General features: G+C 31.6%; 1 protein-coding gene across 2 annotated transcripts; it reads right to left on the reverse strand.

Moving 5' to 3' along the window:
- Positions 1–2,701: 2,701 nt before the first annotated feature.
- LOC144848178 (lipase maturation factor 2-like) lies at positions 2,702–21,940 on the reverse strand. 2 transcript variants are annotated; one of them, XM_078704881.1, is made up of 14 exons: positions 21,782–21,940; positions 18,839–19,098; positions 18,177–18,428; positions 17,657–17,809; positions 17,006–17,135; positions 15,694–15,825; positions 15,241–15,346; positions 13,703–13,802; positions 9,038–9,223; positions 8,738–8,792; positions 6,010–6,123; positions 4,881–4,971; positions 3,391–3,502; positions 2,702–2,884 (listed from the first exon to the last, which is right to left on the reverse strand). In XM_078704881.1, exons 1-14 carry the CDS (start codon positions 21,873–21,875, stop codon positions 2,735–2,737), a joined length of 1,935 nt encoding a protein of 644 aa, XP_078561007.1. In that variant the 5' UTR covers positions 21,876–21,940; the 3' UTR covers positions 2,702–2,734. The 2 variants fall into 2 exon arrangements, with proteins under 2 accessions (XP_078561007.1, XP_078561009.1); XM_078704883.1 differs by lacking the exon at positions 21,782–21,940 and adding an exon at positions 19,412–19,429.
- Positions 21,941–22,162: the final 222 nt, after the last annotated feature.

Genomic DNA, 22,162 nt, shown 5'->3' on the forward strand with positions numbered 1-22,162 from the left:
TCTTACGGGATCAGACAGACAAACTACAAAAATCGGTTATTTATTTAGTTAATTTACTGAAATTATAATTATTTTAAAGACGATGATGATGAAAATAGATTGAAGCAAAAAGTTAATTTTAATTTTAGATATATTATGCAGATATAATGTATTATTGTATGGTTGTGTTATCACATAATAATTACGCATTTTCAATTAAAATAAAAGCAACCCACGCTACAGATTAAAAAAAAATTAATATCAAAAAGTGTATATACGTAAGTCTATAATACCATAAGGATACTAGAAGTGTAGCTGTTTTAATTACATTGCTTCTTCAATAAAAAAAAGTCGAGTTGTTGTTGTAAATATAATAATAGCCTGGCATTTTTTTCACTTTGTATTTGATCTTTTTCAATATTTAGATTTATCAACAACAAAAATGAATTCAGTTTAGGCCTACACAATAAAACAAAACAAGGGGGAAAATAAAAATAAATATAAACTTTTCTAAGAAAAGAACCTGCTGGAAATAATGTCATGAGGCGAAAGATGAAATTCTATCTATCAAAATAGAATAGAAATTATTTCTAACATTGCACGAATATAAAAACATTAATTATTTGTATTCTAAGTAGATTCTTGTCATTGCCAATGTTCTGATCTTGTTGTGAAGAGAGAGTAAAGTAGAGTTATTAAAATATGGTGAATTTGTAGGGGTTGTAGAGGAGGGAATTCATTTGATGAGGTTAATAAGACAAACACAATGAGGTTTTTGGAAATGTGCATTGTGTGCGTCGCTGCTTCCTTTCGCACACTGGTTGCTGCTGATATTGGATTTCACGTAGATTGTCTTTTCGTAAGCGAGATTTTTTTTCCTATACTCGCTATTACACGTCATGTGATTCACAATCGTCCAAACAAATGACAGTTATTTAATAATATTTAGGTGTTATATAAAGTGCAACAATTAATTGTTGGTGAATTTGGCTATCCTTTATAGTTGGAATTTAACCTGTGTCGGCCAAAATATGTCATTTCCAAAATTCTCCTTGTTCTTATTGTCTTATTAACCTCATCAAGTCAAATGAAACACCAGAGCTATTACACCTCTTCTTCAACCCCTACAAATTCACTATATTTTAATAACTCTATACTCTGCGATATATAAGTATATTATAATCAACATTGTAATATATTAAGTATACTGTACTATACATTTCGTAATTCAAAATTACGCTTGAGTATACCGATATATTGTTATGTTGACGATACCTATAAAGTGCCCTTTCTTATACGACAATGCCTACAAATTAGTAATTTCAACCTAAAAGATATGAGAGTTTTAATAGGACTGTGCGACTTGTGCTCTACTTGTTCATATAGGTTCTATTAATTGGATTGCTGTATTTCCAGTACACAATCGATATTACTGATTTATTACTAACACAATACAAACAGTATATTAAGTGAAGTAGCCAGGAGCAGATATGCTTTGTTATACACAATTGCATATAGCTTTGTTGGCATGGCATGTAACCAGTGGGCGTAACTAACTAGGAGTTTTAATGAAGCGTTTGGCTAGGGGACCCCTCTGCGCATATTCAAATATCCCTCAGTGATTGTCTGATAATTATCTTTGATAAAAATAGGTATGTCGACAAATCAACTTTCAATCTACGCACACATGAAAATAATTACCTATTGATAGAATTGTGGATACGTGTCTTCAGTCACAAAAACATCATTGAACCGTATTACTCTTTCTAAATTAAACCATAAATATGAATATTCTTTTTATTAGTTGTATCTTAGTAACACTACTAAATGAGAAACATTACAATAAAATAAATTAGGTATGAGGAAATGTTTGGTGTTAAAATGTTTATATGTTATATTTTGCCTCCGTGAAAATATAGTAGTTGTCCATTGTACCAACCGTTTTAATCAACACGCCAATCATGATCTTTATGACGTTATTACCGGTAGCTCACCATTATGCCGAACCGTTATGAAAATATGACGTGATAGCGTCGAATATAAAGTTAATCATAATTATATCGTTAAACAGAAGTTGATCATTACGTCGACCATGATAACGATGGCGTGCTACTGTTAAATACAAGTTGACCATTACGTCGACCATGATAACGATGGCGTGCTACCGTTATATACAAGTTGACCATTACGTCGACCATGATAACGATGGCGTGCTACCGATACAAGTTGACCATTACGTCGACCATGATAACGATGGCGTGCTACCGTTAAATAAAAGTTGATCATTACGTCGACCATGATAACGATGGCGTGCTACTGTTAAATACAAGTTGACCATTACGTCGACCATGATAACGATGGCGTGCTACCGTTAATACAAGTTGACCATTACGTCGACCATGATAACGATGGCGTGCTACCGATACAAGTTGACTATTACGTCGACCATGATAACGATAGCGTGCTACCGTTAAATAGAAGTTGATCATTACGTCGACCATGATAACGATGGCGTGCTACCGTTAAAAAGAAGTTGATCATTACGTCGATCATGATAACGATGGCGTTCTACCGTTAAAAAGAAGTTAATCATTACGTCGACCATGATAACCATAGCGTGCTACCGTTAAATAGAAGTTGATCATTACGTCGATCATGATAACGATAGCGTGCCAATAAATAAATCATTTAAATGAATCAAGAAAAAATACAATAACCATTGTAACTTTATTACATTAAATGTCAACAATCGATATTAAAAGAAGTTTAGGCACACTCCTGTAACAACCAACGAATTTACAAACAATGGCGCGCTTAATTTCTCTACATAGGTTCTTGTAACAGATAATAATTTCACCAGAAATATGTTGTCATTTCCACCATCTAATGGTCTACTAACGTCCTCCTGAAAAAAAAACACCAAGTGCGCTCTATAAATCATTATTATTATTATTAATATATATATTATATAATATATAGTCAGACAAACGTTTATATAAGTGGATAAAGCTATGTCTACACTATAAAACTAGTTTGACAAAAAATATTGTACCGAAATATGGTAGTGATATGACATCATCGTGACCATATATGGGCACATCGGATTTTAAAAGTAAAGTCACACAATAAGATAAAGACAAGCTATAAAATAGTTAAAATAAATTCATTTCGTTTCTATTAAATATTTTGTGACTTGTTCTTTGGAGTTTAAACCAAGTCAAATTAGATGAAAATTACCGACGTTTCTCAAAATATAAAATAGTTATTGCGTTGTAAATAAAGAATTTTGTTCTACCATATTTCAGATTGTTGGCATCAACACTGATTTCAGATTTAGTGTGTATTTTGCTGTGTCTTAAAGATTATGATGAAATACTGTCAATAACTTAATAAATTATGTTTTTACAATACCTGAATTAATCCAGTTTGTGTAAGAATATTTGTAAACTGCTTCATTTCTAAATGAACTATGGGAAGATATTCCTCTTCGTTTTCCCTTGTCCACCAATCTTTTTTAATTGAACTGAATGAGAAAGCATTTAAAATTGACGTATTTAACACATTGTTTTGCGATACCAGATTGTGTAGAGTGTATTTCTTCTCTAATTATGTTTCTTGCTACGCAGTAAATTTGTAGTACATAAATATATCTTTTTAAACTCTGGTAAGGATGTCTTATTGGTTTATAACAAGTAACATTGTACTTTTAAAATGTAATAATACTAAACAAAAGGTAGAACCCCTTCTTTGGGATGTCCCCTGAATATGGGTGTCCCAAAGAAGGGGTTCACTATACAGTAATTTGTTTTATTGAGGGAACTCTTTTTCCGCGAAACAAGGGGCAATATATAATTATGTTGTAACACTATGGCCAACCTCTACTTAGGGGACACTTTTAAATGTGCCAAATGGTTGGTTGAACCCATAATAAGAGGGAAAATACTTTTTTCACAAAAACAATAAAAAGACCAAATAATTATATTCATTTAATATCGCCATTATTACAGTCATATATGTCATATATAATTATATGATAATAATTATGATACTTTCTCTGGTTTGACAGTTTTCATTTGTGAAATGTTCAATTATTCTTAATTTCTTGAGTCTTGTTCATTTTTCCTACGAAAACCCCTATTAAGGGGACAATTACAATTTTTTGTTAGTTTTACCTTTATTGTTCATTTTGGTATAATTATTTGGTTTTTTTTCATGAAAACCTCTATTAAGGGGACAAAACTTTGGGTCCCAAAATAATGGCTTCTACTGTATTACAAAAACAAGTCACATGAGACTAGACATTAGTATGGACTTCTAAGGTTTAATTTCTTTTTATAGTATGTATTGTATTATTTACCAAGCTTTGTAAGTATACTTCAAATTCTAAAGACATTCATTAAAATGAAACGCTTATGGAAGGCTCCTTAGAATTTGCGGCTGTTATGAGTACAATGGCTTTTGTACAGCCAAGGATGGTACTCCATTATGCCTTTTAATATTCTTTTTATTAAATAATTCTTGAAAGCTTACACTTACAGCTTATGAAACAATAACCTTTGAATATTACTTAAAATGTAAGAAACTAGATGGAACCTTATATTACAAGATAAAAAGAAACAACATTGGAATTAGGAATACAGTAAATAAGCATTGAAAGAATTAAAGAATATATAGAATTAAAATAAAAAAATAAAACAAATAAGTATGAGATAAGATTGAATAATGTAGCATTGAAACAAGGAAACATGGGATAGAATAGAACAATGTATAATTTAAATTTTATGAGATAGATTAGAAGAATATAGCATTGAAATAAGAAACACATCGCAGAAAAACAAGAAAATATGGGACAACAATAGCACTTCTTCATTGCAAATGAAAGTTCAAACAATAATACTTACTTGTAGGGAGTGTAATGATATGTGTAGCGTTTGGCACGGATATATTTTGGTGGCTTATCTGGAAATGGTGATTGTCCAAGTAGATTCATAACTAGAGTGAAAAAAGCCATTTTGTTTTATTAGTTTTTTTCCAAAAATAGAAACTGTTAAGTAAACCATTTTCTCATAATGCAATGCAAAATAATTTATTGGAATCATGCAACAGTGACTTCAAATTTAGTCTCTTTCTTCTTTTTGGAAAGAAAGAGTGTTAATTGGAACTATAAATTTAGGATTGAATAAATTAATTTTTGTATTTAAGGATATACGATTGAATAGAAAAAAATTAACATTGGAATTTAAGAGTATATGATTGAAACAAATATAGGATTGAATCAAGTAATTAAACAAAAAATATTGGATTTAATCAGATTAATATAGTATTTAATCATGGAATATTTGATTTAATAACAAAATTACTTGAAAACATATTGCATTTATAATGCTGATCCAATGAGAGAATGGGTCTGTGTAGTATAGCGTTCCTTGTTATCCAGAAATACGCATTTCTATAATTACAATTACTGAATTTACACATGATATTAAAAACATAAACAAACATAAACAGCAGAAGCAATAGCAGAAACATTCAGTTGACTAATTGGTAGAGGTAATTAACATTCATGACCCAGCCTGGCATAACTAAACCATCAATCTTTATATTTAAAATGGTCGACCCTATGGGTGTAAACTATCAGTGTACATATTTAGTATCATAAGGAAAAGCTACCTTCTCAATTTGATCATATTGAGTCTGGCTTTATTCACAAAATATAAATTGGAAATCAAAAATAATTTGCATAGCTTTTCTCAATCAAGAACATGCCATTCTAACAGACAACTTTGAATTAACCCTACCACTGTGTGGGTAATTACCCAAGGAAGTTGATTTGTTACAATACAGTTAATTAAATAAGACCACAAGAAAGTTCACTTACGGTTGATTTCATCCCTTGTTCAATGTAATAAATATCAAATAAAATATTTTCTTTTCTTCTTTCAATAAAGGGAACAGTAGAAGAATTCTACCAACGTTTCCAGATAAGTTTACATGGACCAATTGAGATAAAAATATAGATCTGAATTTTACCTTCATGCTTCCCTTGTAGTAGTCGGTAGACGAGATTCAAGAACCATGGATTGTAGTTATAACTACCAAGAGAAGCAAACCACATTTGCCAATCCAGTCGAGGCTGGTGTGGAGCTGGAAAATATAAATTAGAAGTACTAGAAAGTTGGAGTACAGTGTGTGGAGATAAGGGCTATGGAGGTTAGATTTAAATACGACTTTTGGGTTGACACTGAGCCCCTAAAGCCTGTTTTCCACACATCAAATTTGTTTAGCATAGAAAAAAAAAATTGTGATACCCTTTTCAACAAATAGCTGCGATTTTCATTCACATCCGGTTGCAATTTGTTTTAGCTTCACAAAAAGTAGAAAAAAACTATAGAATTCGTCGCAGAGAAGGTTTGGAAGATGAAAACATTAACATGCATGCATAGTGGAAAATAGGCTTAAAATCTAATTTGTCATATTTTGTTTTGTTTTTCTTTCCTTAAATGTTTTACTTGTGAATTTCAGAATTAATAGTATATAATAATAAAAATAATAATAAATAAATACATTTTGTACACATGATAAAGGTAAATTATCATTATCTGTATTTATAACAAACTGTTATATAAAATACTGTATTAATATCATTGAAAAATGCATTTATCAATATATTTATACGTCCATAGTTGCCTTTTGTTCAATTGTTGCAAACATATTGTGATGTCAAATGGAAAATTGCAATTCTTTACATCACTTTAGATTAATAGCTCCATGATTAGCAGGGCAATAACAGGATGACATAAAAAGAAAGAATTCTTTTGTTATACCAAATCAATAATCACTTGTGTACATTTTCAAATAATGCAATTGCTATTTAATTCCACAGCTCAATTTAGTTCCAGTTTCTAATTTATACACAATTTTTCAAAAAGCACTAAAAACACAAGTACGCTTATTTGAAATCTACAATAGGAATCCACTTGAAATCTACAATAGGCATCTATTTAAAAGCAACAATAGGCATCTATTTGAAATCTACAATAGCCATCTATTTATTTTAAATACATTTTTGCTTGATTTTTTCTCACAAATACATTCAAAACGTGTGGTGCAGTATGATGGACAAGATCGAGATTTTGAGTTTATTCCTCTTCGCATTGCTTGTATCCTTTAGAATATAATGAAATTATCCACTGTAAATTTAAATTAGATATACTCGCAAAATACCATTAAAATTAGTTTTGATGTATTGTATCATGTTTCTATTCATCCACTATTTGATATCTTCTACCATTATAATAATTTATATTGCTATTTGTTAGTATTAGTAGACTAATAAAATAAGTTGTATATAATATATATATTTATATAGTACTTTTGTTTTTTTAGGGGTATTGAGTATGAACATAAAAAGTAACATTATCTGTAAATTGCCATAAAACATCATACCACATTAAATGAATTATTTCAAAGTTCATCGATTAAAATTTGAAAGAGTTTGTATCATTTTACAGTGTTGAAATCATGTCATGCAAGCCATAGATCAATGGCAAATAGCATTTCATTAAAACTTAAAAAACTGATCCTGTATTGTATCTAGCATTATTTTCTAGTATATATTCAGTATCTTTAACAAATTTTGTATGTGCGTCACATATTCATTCTGTAGTCATGGGAAATTATTTACAGCACATTCCACAAACAATGTCATCCAAATGCGCTGTGGACTTAGATGTTACACTTTTCAATTCCATGCTTCTCTCCTAAGGGTCATGTCGGTGATGCCAACAAGGCGCTTTTTTGTCTGTCCACAATAGTGGCTGTATAGTACACCAGGGTAACCCACTACTCTTATCAAAAGGTGTACTATTAAAGTTCTTTAAAGTACACATGAGCATTTTGTGACACACAGGACATACGATTTACTAATTCTTACACCAAAACCATGGAGTGAGAGCCTCAAACAGTTGTCTTAATTCTAGCACAGAAGAGAAATAACCCTAAATTTGAGTGGCCATACAATGATGTCACAACCTTCGTCTCAACCAAAAATGTTACATGAATTCATATTTACAACACATTGGCTTCCATAATATGTAAAAAAAAAACAGGTGGTCACAATCCATCTTAAGGATTCAAAATAGTCATGTTTTTTCATAAATTTGCATTAAATTAGCTATTATTAAGTGCACGATTTTTAAAGTGTAATGTGCATGTGTGCTGTTATTTTGCATTTAAACTTTATAAAAATGAATTAAATCTATTACAAAAGGTATACCGAACAGAAATTAATTGCAAAAATGGTGTTTCTATGCCACTTACGTGCTTTACGCAGGAATACGTGTGGGTAACGCAAACAAATTGTAAAATTTAGAAATGCTCAAAATGTCCTGAAATGTGAAAATTTTTCGGATTTTAAAATTTTAAATGCGCTTTTTGTGAAACACAATTTTTAATCCATAGAAAGTTGACCTTTGATATGAATTAAATTTTCACCAAGTGTCAATATAAAATGACTTGGTTTTTAATCTATGATCAATTATTGAAATTCATAAAGTTAAGTTGAGCAACTCTGATGTCATTTAAAAATAGGAGGTGCACAACTTCACATAAATGTTGATATGTTGACTAAGTTAACCAAGGTGCGGATAACTAATTATTTGTAAAGTTTCAATGATCGCGACTTGTAGCGTCGATTATAACGTCTATTGCATATCCATCATTTTACTATTATTATTCAGAAAGTATCAATTCTCCTTACCAACAAATGGTGGTGCAACACTTAGGTTTCCAGGTTTATACAGGAATTCATATGCCTACAAGAAATAAAGAAAACTAGCTAAGTTAAGCTTAAAGATTGTCCACAAGAGGAATTCAACGCGAGCTACTTAGCTAGTGCATTGTTTCTCTCTTTTTATCATAATTTACCATAAAGCGTACATTTAAGACAAGGAATGACCTGGTTTAATGTTTTTAAATTACTGCATCATTTTTAAAAAAACGTCAAAAATAGTAGGGAGAGTGTCTTTAACAAAAAACTTTTCTCTATCGTCATATTTACTTTCCAGCCTTTAAATTCATGATTACTGCCTTCTATGATAATCTCTGGTCTTCCTCCAACGCCAGTCATCCGTCGAAACAATCCATAACTGTTTGTAATTTGTAGATAATCTGTCTTCTGATGCCATTCAGATACTACTGGCCAAAGATTTTTACGAGCTGTGTTCTCAACTGCTGTATGTGGAACCTAGAGATAAAATCAAACAATTATTATTACATTAAATTACAACACATGATTATGATCTCAGAAGTGACAGAACATCTCAATTTGAAAATAAAAATACTATGAAAGGACAATGATTCTGTAATGCATGTTATTTAATAATAATAACAATTTTATAAAGTGCTGTTTACTGATGTCCCACAGTGTTAGGACCAACAACAATTATTGAAATCAGTGAGAATTTAGAAGTGACTTGAATAGCTTGGAAGATTGACACTGATGGATGCCACGTAGAAGCTGGTTTCAAACCAATGATATGGTTAAAAAAAAACAATGGGATAAGATTTATGTAATTGTTATTCTAGTACTGTATCCATACTTCAGCTCCTAACGGAACGCTAAATCAGGTTATACCAATGATGTTCTAAGTCAGTTGCATGGCCGAACAGTATATTAAAGCTCTGTCTACACTATCAAACGTTATGTGACGACAAAAAAAATGTGATGTGCCCATATATAGACATGTCATTTCACAACCATATTTGGGAATATCACTACCGTATTTTGGCACATCACACTTCACACACCATCAAACTAGATTGATAGTGTAGACAGAGCCTTCAACTAGAGAATATAAGAATGTTGAAGTCTGAAACTTATCAGTAGAGTGGAGGTCCGATCTTCTCAATACCATAACTTTAGCAGCCAGAGCAAAAGATATGGTACCCTCATTAGGTGCAGGAGCCCCGGATAGCGTTACGAAGTCGTTAACTCTGTCAGCCCATGGTCAGCCCAACTAATGTGTTTTTCCCAAGGACAATTTATCAATAACTAAACTTTGTCACCACCCATAAGTGTGCTGTTCATTTCCTATTGACCAATGAACAACAATGTAACTGGACCTTAGTTTCTTGCTATTCGACCTTGGGTGCAAATTATACAATTAATTGATGTTAAGGCCACTGACTACTCTTTTCTGTATAGAAACACTGAATTGACTGAATAATAAGAAAACCCTACAATAATTTCTACTACTGTACTACTTGATATGGTGTTATACAAGAACTATATGAAAATAATTGAATGTATGGAGAATAAAAAAAAAAGTTAAACGTTATATCTAAAACATCACTTAGATGATATCATTTTCTAAACATTGTTTCATTAGTTATATCACGAAAAAATAAGTTAGTTATAAATAAGTAAGTTATTTCTCCATGAAAGTTTCTCCATTGTTATATTCATATCACATATATTTATATTTGGTTTTACATGTAATATTTCATTAAGAATTTCATTTTCTGACAATGTGATTGAAAAAATAGCCAATTATATTGGCGGCCCTAAACGATGATGTTTACTGTTGGGCCTACAGAAATGATACAAATTCTCAGTTGATATGACACAAAATTTACAGAATTCAGCACTAACAACATACCATATTCTTCAGTTCAGGTCACAAGTTTCAGGGGCGACAATGCAAATCCCGCCAAAATTGTCTTTCTAATATATCTCTGTATTGCCAAGTAACACACGGGAAAAGAACAAATAAAAAACAAAAACCATTCAAAACAGACCTATTTCTGTTTTAAAAAAGATTGAAATGAAATAATTCTTTTTAAACACTGTACTGTACTTGGAAACACGTACTTGATTTGTGATATCCTCCGTTAAAAATACAGTAGAACCTTTTTTCTGAAAGTGTCCCCTTAATAGGGGTTCTACTGCCCCTGGAACACTTCCTAAAAAAACTTGTCCTCTTCATAGAGGTTTCGCAGGAAAAAACTAATACCAATACTGATCTGGACTCGGAAATTTAAAATGTAGCAGACAACGTTTCACCAATGAAAACTTTCAAGACAGACAAAGTATCATAATTATTATGATATCCATTTTTATTTAATAACGATAAATGGATATAATTATTTCGTGTTTTTTGTTATTTTGTGATGGAAAAAATATTGAGTGAACATTGGCACTGAGCTTAAATGTTCCCCGTCCCCTTAATGTCCCCTTTATAGGAGTGTCCCTTCAATAAGGATTGGCTGTTTCGCTCCTTAATAATAAATTATGGTGTCCATCTTATGTCCTCTCAATGTTAATGTACTACACCCGATAATAGAATACACATCTAGCTCGTGTGCACTTTAAAGAACCTAGTACATCTTTCGAGACGAGTAGGGGGTTACCCCGGTGTATTAGTACATCACAGCCACTGATCATAACTGGGCCCTCTGGGAGACCAGTATTTGACTGAAGAGGTTACCCAGTATAAATATATATTTCAATTCAATTCAATTTAATAGAATAACTGTACAGTAGGCTCCCATTTGATGCAATGTGTTACCCAATGTGCTCAATTTGATTGTGCTACCCAATCCATGCTATCCATTTGAAATAATGTACTATCCATTTGAAAGAATGTGCTACACGATAATCCGTAAAGAATAATGTACAGTACAATTATATCCATTTGATTGTGCTACCTAATGTGCTATCCATTTGAAATAATGTGCTACCCGATAATCCTTATAGAATAATGTACAGTACTATATCCATTTGATTGTGCTACCCAATGTGCTATCCATTTGAAATAATGTGCTATCCATTTGAAAGAATGTGCTACCCGATAATCCTTATAGAATAATGTACAGTACTATATCCATTTGATTGTGCTACTCAATGTGCTATCCATTTGAAATAATGTGCTATCCATTTGAAAGAATGTGCTGTCCATTTGAAAGAATGTGCTATCCATTTGAAAGAATGTGCTACCCGATAATCTGCATAGAATGTACAGTACAGTTATATCCATTTGATTGTGCTATCTATTGTGCTACGGCGTTTGAACTAATGTGCTGTCTGTTTGAAATAATTCAGGTTTTTTATTTTGAATATGTTTTGCTATCCATTTTAAACGTGCTAAACAAGTTACATATTTGTTGATATAAGTTTGCCTATTAGTTCTGAAAAGAACTGTTGAGTTGCTCGACGTTTCGATTTACTCCAAAAGCTATTCCATCATGCCGTATTCGGAGAATCGCCCACAAGTGTTTTCTCAGAGCAGGGTATGTTCCGTATGGGGTTCTGTATGCTATTTTCTTTAATAATGTACAAAAAAATGAAATGAATAAGCATAATAAGTATCGGTATGTACGAAGAAAGCTCGAGCGGAAGTCAAGAGTTACTTTTGCCAACAAGACGAAGCGCGAAACAAATAAAAACGCAGCGCGAAACATCTGAAATGATATACAATTTCTTAAAACATGAAAACACAGAATATTATATTAATATAACTTTTTAATATTTCCAAAGGCTCGGACATGGAAGAAGGGCCTTAAAAACTGAATTGCTATATGTTAGACCACATTTTCATAACTTTTCAAAACTCATCGAACCCTCTGCTAGTAGGCCTAATAGGAGCGTATCGCCAAATCATTAGAAAAAAAAACATGGCATGAAGATGTAATTAATCAAACAACGGCCAAAGAATACCAACAATTTTAATTTAGGTTTCAATTCTTAATTAATTGGTGGACTAAGCCTAGTTTGAAACTGTAGTGACCATTTATTTTAGAAAGAAAGATAGAAAAATTTGTTTCCATCTCCATGTTAATACCAAGGCACTTTTCAATAAAAAATTCTGGCCTAGTATTCTTGCAAGGTCGTCACAGCTCCAGTTACAAAGGTCGTCACAGCTCCAGTTACAAATGGTGATACAAAGTGTCAATCATTTGACCAGTGAACAGCCCACTGGTAGGATAGTCCTTGAAACCGTCCGTAAAACACATTAATCACTCACATCAGTCATGCCGCTAATGGTTGAAAACCTCACTTTTTGGGGTTTTCAAACGTAACGCTATCCGGGGCTCCTGCGCCTAATGTAGATGATGAATGATTTATGGTGTGTTTTTGAAATGGATAAGAAAAGAGCATTGATTTAAGAGAACTGATGAGGAATGTTCGATTCATGCACATTATTCTTCACTGTATGTTTGAAATGTTGTCAATAATAATGAATATAGCTTTATGTTTCTTTTACAAGATTAACTTAAGCTCTGTCTACACAATCAAACTAGTTTGACAAAAAAAGTATGATGTGCCCAAATATGGTAGTGATATACCCAAATATGGTAGTGATATGACATCATCATGTCCTATATATGGCCACATCACATTTTTTTGACACAAAAGTTTGATAGTGTAGACAGAGCTTTTTGTTGTTTCAATAACTGGTTCTAAAATACTGTATGGAATGATCTCCCAATAAAAATAAAACTTTATTATATTTTAAAAATATGTAATATGTTTTCTTTTTCCATGTAAACACACATATGTTTGATGTGCTAATATTAAATTGTATATTTTTAGATTTTGTTTTTTTTGTTGTTAGCATTTTTTTTATGTATTATATGTACTATTGGGGAAATGTTTTTGCATCTACTTCCAGTAATTGTTGTTGAATAAAATGAATGTAGATTCAAGAACAAACAGCTAACTTACTAAACTTATTGTAAACATATAAATTGCCACAGCTGAGATGAGCATACATTGAATTGTTGACCATATCTTAGCTACTAAAGATTTTTCAAGAATTATACACCTGTAAAAAAAAATTGATATCATGAAGTACACTTTTTTGCACACTGCTTACAGTAATTATTATTATTGTAGCCAGACACTTTGTTTGGTCCTAAAGGTGTCCCCCTAAGAGGGGTTCTATTGTAGTTTAAATAATCAGTATTATCTTTATTCTTAATGCCTAATAATAGCATACTATCAGATGAAGATAAAGTGTATCTTTCTATAAACCAATTAAATGTTATATTCCATAGTTATTGATTTTCAGTTTATTATTATATTATAGAAATTATCATTTATTGTTGTACACTAATAAAAGGTATTGTCGAAAAAGACATTTACAGAAAAAATTCCATTTTTTAATGCCAGACATTAAATTGTATTTATACACAATCAACAATTTGAAATTCTGTATTATAGTTATTGATTGTGTGGATAAAAGATCTATATTTATACTGTGTATATTAGAAAATGTTAAAATAAATTTTACAGTAACACAATTTCAAAATAAAAAGTAATTAACGTCTTTCTTCTGGGTTTAAAGTTCACTACGAACATTAATTTTTAATTTAAGTAAATGTTTAACTCCGCAAATAAAACTTCTTAAAGTCAAATTACCCTCTATTTCTAATCGTGAAAAGAATGTCAAAGTTTAGGAAACCAGGGTAGTGGGGGCCTAGTTGAAGCTAAATTTTAGATTCAGATAAAATAAATAATTGTTTCCTTAACAATACGATTAATGCTTGTTTTCCTAGATGTTCACATTGAAAACACAACTCACTGCAAATCAAACAGTTCCCAACTATCAAACAATCGAAGGTTCCCACACAGAAAACATGCTTTTACTGCAACATACTCAAACAGGAAAAGTATGATCATACTACTGATTGCTGCTAGCACGCTACATGGGAATGTCATTCCATGCCAACTAGAGGTGCCATTTATCATGAATTTGGTCGAAGTCATGACATGGAATATTCAACAAACAAATTTAACAAAATTATTCTGTAGGGGGACAATATATTATGTTTAAAAAAAGAATACAAGTCAACCAAGTATATACCTGTGTCTGCAACCTGTGTTAATTATTACGTAATACTCTAATTTACATACTGTACAAACATTCTACTTTTTTTTATAGTTTACTTGCAATGGTGGAAATACTTTGTTACACTTTACAACATTAATATTGTTCTTCTTTAGATGTTTTAGTGACGTTTAAAACTTGTAATTAGCAGACAATTATTAGGGTCACTTTCATTCTTCTTTAAAATGTTATAATTTATTGACATTTATAAATCTGTGTAATAAACGAAAATGCAAAATAAATGTAAACCATTTTTAGATAAACTACATTAAATTTACAATAAATATGTTCACTGCTATTAAAAAAGAAAAAAACAATGTACAGTAATTATGTATGACAATTCCAGAAGGCAAATGCTAATTGTAAATATTACCTGTATAGAGCTGCTAATATTTCTGATATTAGAGAGACCACAGCTATGTGTATGGTAAATGGCATAATTCCTTTTAACCATTTAAAGAATGTCACTTCTGTAAAATCTATTTAAAAAAACAGAATAACGTACAGTATGCATTAAAAAAGATCATAGCCATTGATAGCTTTCACCAGATAATGTTGCATAAAATATAAATGTATTTTATCGGTCTCATCGAAGTAGACATAATCCATTAACTTTAAAATATATTATTTATTTTGTAAAGATATGGAGATAATCTAGCGAGTTATTATTGTAAACATTTTATACAAGTTGGAAGGGCAGATTCCTTGTTACTCTTTGTTTTCAAATGCTATTTCAAAAATTCCTAAACTAAATATACAGTATGTAATATTAAACTACATTATATATCTAAATCTAAATAAAACAAAAAGTGTAATATGTACTTACTGATTCGACTTTCAATTGAGAAATTTGTTGAGTTAATTTTTACATCAAAATAATAAATACTCGCATATAGTATTGCAATATACACAACAGAAGAAACGCATAATGGTAAAAGCCTGATTAGCTCATTTTTAACTGAAAAAAAAAATGTTTTCAAAAGATGTTTTTTTTTTTGTATGATGATGATGATTATGGATGCTATAAAATGAATTACTTTTTTATTCGTATATTGTAACACATTGCACAATACGTTGCATCTCTGAATAGTCATCAATATTTTAAACAAAAAACTACAAATGTATTTTTCAGAAAAATTGCCTACAATGATAACCAATTCATCATGATAATGTCTAATACATGCTTTTCTATAATCAGCATCGCTTTCCAATAGCTGACAGAAAGCATGTCTATAGTACAAAAAAAAATGTTATCTATTCTATCAACAACAATTTATGTTCACATTTACGATGACTTTGATACAACATAAATATGGCAGAAGAAACATGGACATTAATTGAGGTTGTCTTCCAGAGAAAATATGATTGTATTTTGACAAAATAAGATGACAGATTGTCAATTAAAAATACTTTGTCAGTATTACTGTTTTCATGATAAAAATGAAGGATGACACAGGTAACCTCCTAAATTTTGAATGAGTTTTCTTAATAGTGTCTAATAGGAATATTCAACCTACTTAAATCAATATTACTTTTTTTTAAATACTTCCATATTTCCCCAAATTCACAAGGTCAAGGGGGAAACAGACTTGTACATAATATTATAGTTGTGAATGAAAAAAAGGGAAAAATCAATTGAAAAATAACTACACATTTTGGTCTGGATGTAGCATGACCCAGATGTCGATGCATGGGCTGGCCAACTTTATAGAGTTATAATGTCAAACGATTTGTAAAAAGAGACAACGCCAGACAAGCGAGTACCTATCACTATTCATGATTGTTGTAAGGAATATAAATACTGTACTAGTACCATGACAGGTAACGTTCAGGAATTAGACGTTCTACTATAATATTAAATATTGGTTCCAAGAGTCTGAATATAATAATATATTCTCTGCAATATATAATTTTATTATTTAAGGGGACAATATATTATGTTTAAACAAAGAATACAAGTCAAAGAATATATAGTATATACATGTGTCTTTAACCTGGTTCTGTGTTAATTATTAATAATAATAATACTATAATTTACATACATGATGTCATGTACATGCCCTCTGATAGTAAACTGTATAAAATACTCCAACAAAAATTGCTTCAGAAGTAGAAAATTTACGAGATAAAATTGGTACCTATCTTTGTCTTCTTATGTTGCTCTTTTGAAAAGAATTTATCATCCAATAGTGAAATAGTTAACACAACAGTCAGAATGTTGAAAAAATTATAATTTCCAGTTAGGAAAATTAAAGTCATCAGCTTTATCTGAAACAATATATCAAATAAATATTAAAGCTGACCTGACAGACAAACTACACTATTTTCTATAATAGTTAATCATGGTTAAATAATGAATTATTACATTTGTGTTTGAGAAGGGTGGGGGGAGTGGACATACTGTACTGTTTCTATCACAGACTATGGTGAGAACCACCACAAACTACTTATAACTGTCTATAATACTCCACTGGCATCAATAACAGTTAAGTCAGAGAATCCAATTAAAAACTTTCACTTTAATCAATAAGGCTCACTTATATTGAACCTGCCTGTTTTTTTTTAATGGAAATTTTATCATAAACCTCAATTTAAAATTTAGAGTGAATAAAATGTTGGTATTCATCTGATGGTTCTTCTAATATTAAGGTTTAGTTTCAGTCACTTTAGATCAGTGAATGTTGTGTACAGTATGTAAAAGTAATATAAAATTAAAAACTGGGATGGTGTTTACATGTGTCACAAGAGTACAGAATTAGATATATACTGTACACAGTACAACTCCATACCTGCATAAGTGCTGCGAAAATTCGAAGGTTTCTTATTGGTGAAAAGAACAAAAATGGCAGAACAATCTCAATGACATAGACGGCAGCCGTACTGAGAGCATTGAACCATTGGGGTAAGTGATGCATGTACCAAGCCAAAGGTGTCGGAATACACTTTAAGAAAAGCAAATATTATTATTATTTTTATTTTTATTAAAAGAACAAAGTTACACTGTCAACTTAAAAATAGTGGAAATAAAAATCTGATTGAAAATAAAAAACAGTTGTAATAAACTGAATATATTAAAATGTCTTTTTTTTAACCATTAGGAATACCAGAATTGATAGAAAAACATTGTGTATTCCATTTGATATTCAAAATAAATGTTTGTTGAATTTGAACAAGCAAATAGGGCTCATCTAGGAGAATCGAATGTAATAAAAAATGGCATGATTATTTGTACCTTACTGTATATCTGGTGAGAGTTTACTTTTATTTTTATTGTACAAGGGTTTGTTTAATATTTTAACAACTCTGTACCTGTGATTCATAATGCCAATCAAGGGCAGTTAGTCCCCACCAGGTTGGACATTGACTTGTTAATTTCACAACACCAGATGCAAACATCAGTCTGAATAACAGCCATTTCACAAGCCACATTGTGATAGCATCATGTTGCCTTGGTTTCGGATCCTTCCATTTCAAGATGTTAATAGGTGCAACAATAATTGTCAGGAATCCTGCTTCTAAAAGTAATATATCCCATTGGAACCACATAAATGTCTGACCAGCCTAAAGAAAAAATCAATATAAAATATTTTAGTTGTCATGTTTGGATGACAGCCTATGAAACCAAACAAATCTCCAGTACAAGTTAATAAAAAGAAACTGTGCCATAATATTGAATTTGGGTCTATAATTGTAGTGTAGTGCAAGGCCACGATCTGTTTTACATTCAACTTTGGAATATTCAAAAAATGGAAAAATAATTTCAACATTAAAAAAAGTATTGTCAAAAAGATGAGAATTCATATTAAAATGCCTCTTTTCACTTCATCTCTTGTGAGATTGAGGAAATATCTCTTCTTTTCTTTTCAACAGTAAAAATCTACCTACTTATAAATTGTTGAAATAATTATTATTCTAGAACGACTTGCAAAGTAAATAAATTTCAATTACGAGACGAGTACGAGAATCTGTACCTTGTAAATTGAGTAGTATAAAAACCAGAGGGCAGCAAACATAAAACTGTCTCGCACTACTTTTGACACCATACAGATGAATGAACAGAGAACTCCAAGAAGGCAAACAAAATCAAACCCTGTTTGAAAGTTTAAACCAATGCGATAAACAAGCCAGAGTATTGTGGGATTCTTATAAAAAGCTTCTTCTGGCGTATCCATTCCTTGAAGTTGGAAAAACTTATTCCTAATTGGTAAAATTCCATCATTGCTGTATAGTCCTGTGATAAAGAGAAGAACAATTTTAATAATAAGCCAATTTTTTAAATCGAATTTCAATTAAAACATGACCAATAAGGCAATTATTTATCAAAAGCAGAAGAAAATTTCCCAGATAACTACTCTATTTGCATTATAAACCATATTAAACATACTGTATTAACAGAAGATGCCAACTGTATGTATACAGTTTTAATCCTTCTTGTGTGGAGACCTCCTTATAAGCTGGATTGTTTTTCCTATTTACTGCAATAAATGGGATTTCTAGATACATACAATTTTTCACCTTGTAATTAGATTTCTAGTATAATTTACCTCAGCCTCGTGTACTTTTCAGTTCTTGTTCACCCACCGCGGCTTATGTTAGCTAACCAGGTAAGCAGGACTATACAGACTAAACAAATCAGAAATGGTGTTGGTAGTCTATGAGTACTGCTTTTACCTAGATTAACTCCCTCCCACCGTCACCTCAGACAGGAGGGAGTGTACCACCATCATCATTTCTAAAGACTTTAGAAATGATGATGGTGGTACACTCCCACTAGAAGGCACCAAGGTGGACTGTCTCATTATATTAGTTGTCTTCCACTAAATATTTTTACTAAAAGGGATAATGTCGGTTGTGAGTGACCAGGAAGTCTTATGCCTATAGTTTTAAGTGCGAAACTACTTAGCGCTGACATGATGTCCTACGGCCATTCACTACCCAATGAGATTGAAAAGTATAGCTCTAGTGGCGCACGCACTATACAAAATGGTGGAAGTTGATTTTATCACTACCAAAATTAGACACGATCAATTTAAAACCCGACCGATATCATCGTACCCCCATAATAGTAATAATTACTCTAGTAGGCTAGCCCAGCTAGTATTATAGTAGGCTGGCCTGGCCTCTACTACTAGGCCTACTAATTACTGTAGGCCTAGGCCTAATGGTAACCAATCATTTCCGTCGCGATTCAAACCGGTCGCGTTTCACATCAGTCGTGGTGTTATGCATTTCAGTCGCTGCACCGCTTGACTTCGTATGTAAATTACTTGATAGTATGAGTACTAATACTACAGTATTTATTATGTTTTTCTCATTACAGAACTAATAAATATGAAATACAGCAACATTTTTTAGAAAGAAGAATAATAATTAGTTTGAAATAAATAAATAAATAACCTATATATCGCATTTTCGTCTATTTGTTGCACCGTGGATGCCTATGGTTTGCAAAAAAAAAATGTTTGTACCTAGGGAGGCCTACATTTTTTTAACCCCTTGAATCATGTCGCGAATATGGTACGACCCTGGATGAAAAAGCAAAGAAAAATATACATAAGGCACATTTGGCATGCCATATACGCGACCAATTCGAAACGCAACCGACTTCAAACGCGACCGAAATGATCTGTATCCGGCCTAAACTATACTGGCTACTAGTACAGTAGGTAGGCAACAATTAACATTGTCATTAATATTATAATAGTAATACTTAATACTAGGGATAACGATGCAAAATTAAAAGTTGTTATTTTTTAACCAATTTAAACATTATCTGTTAGTATTTTGTTTCAATATTCCAATAGAGAAAGAATTACGAAAATCTGACTTGTAGTTTTCGAAATATAGGGTCTAAAACATCGCCGAAAATGATCGTTTTTGGCCACGAACGTTGTAAACAAATTGCGCCCTCAGTCGACAATTGTATGAACTACGCCGTTTTTCGCTAAAATAATTACATATAATTACGCTTTATAGTAATTTATTTTATATATCAACATTGGAAATATCAATAAAATAAGTTATTAAATGTTTATAAAATATATAAAGTTGTTTATTTAACGGAATTCGTACAAATTCCTTGCTCTAAATTTGTGTAGTAACGATCAGTACAGAGAGACCATGTGACATCGCGGTACACGCGAGAGAAAACATTCCGCTGTGGGTGATTCGCGTCCACCAATCAAATAGCCAGAATCCAAAATCATTCAACCGTGAGCTCTGCCGATCACGGGAAATCTTAGTTTTGATTGGCTTACGATGACATCATATCACAAAATGAAGGTTTTGTAGTTGAGCCTCGTGTAATTTTCACAATTTTATTTCAAAAATGAAATAAATGGACCTTCTTTATGGTATGTGTGATTTTTCTCTAAAAGATTTGAATAATAAAGGCTTCATATCGAGAAAAAACCGTTTTTTTGGCACTTATAATAAATATTTCTCAGAGAAAAAAGCACATGGCATGTAGAACTATATTATCTTGGCGTAGGAAGACAAACAAATCCCAGGTCATGAGAGGCTCAACTACAAAAACAAGGTTGAATAGGGTAAGGTCACTGGACCGTTCGAAGGTTTTTGAGTAAACAATCTACCGCGTATGGTCGTACGCGCTAGACAGTACGATATTTTAACCACATTTTTTACATGTTTGGTTGGATGTAATGAAAATAAAAAATAGTTGATCTGATGGAATGATATGTAAATAAATAAATACTCAAAAGAATTATGTTTACAGTTCAATTATTTTCAGAATAATACTACATAAAAATGTGTTTAGCAATGGACAAATAATCGCGTCAATGACATAGCGCGCATGGTAACGTACGCGGAGTTGAATCGTGGCAATAACAATGGAGTCAACTCTCGGTAACCCTATTAATACGCCTAGGCCTAGACACATTGAACAAGCTTACCAGGCGCTTGGTGATAAATTGAGGCAAATGCCATTAAATATACTAATGACATGCACCACAAGAATGCATCTTTGGTAAAAGAAATGGATAACATATTTAACTTTTAAACATGCAAATGAAAAGCCAATATAAAACACAACGTGTACAATGCCGGCGATGATTTTGTGCATGCAGATCAGAAATAACAACAATGAAGAGAGCCACCAACGGTGATGTATACGGGGTGCACTTTGGGAAAAAATTATTTCAAAACAGGTCGCGTTTGCCTTTTAGCGCATTGCCCAGAGCCAATTATATGCATGACTCTCGCATTGCCCAGAGCCATATATATGGCTCTGGCATTGCCGCAACGCTAACGCCCTCTCTAGACTTATTATTGAC

Source organism: Antedon bifida, chromosome 7 (genome assembly GCF_963402885.1).
Source record: "Antedon bifida chromosome 7, ecAntBifi1.1, whole genome shotgun sequence".
In the NCBI taxonomy this organism is placed as follows: Eukaryota; Metazoa; Echinodermata; class Crinoidea; order Comatulida; family Antedonidae; genus Antedon; species Antedon bifida.

Excerpts from the sequence above, each read along its gene's own strand:
- LOC144848178 (XM_078704881.1), bottom strand. The coding sequence starts at position 21,875 with ATGTTATCCATTTCTTTTACCAAAGATGCATTCTTGTGGTGCATGTCA. Across the intron at positions 17,810-18,176 it reads ATTGGCATTATGAATCACAG|TGTATTCCGACACCTTTGGC; the intron begins GTACAGAGTTGT and ends CTTTTCTTAAAG. Across the intron at positions 15,347-15,693 it reads CTCAATTGAAAGTCGAATCA|ATTTTACAGAAGTGACATTC; the intron begins GTAAGTACATAT and ends TTTTTTAAATAG.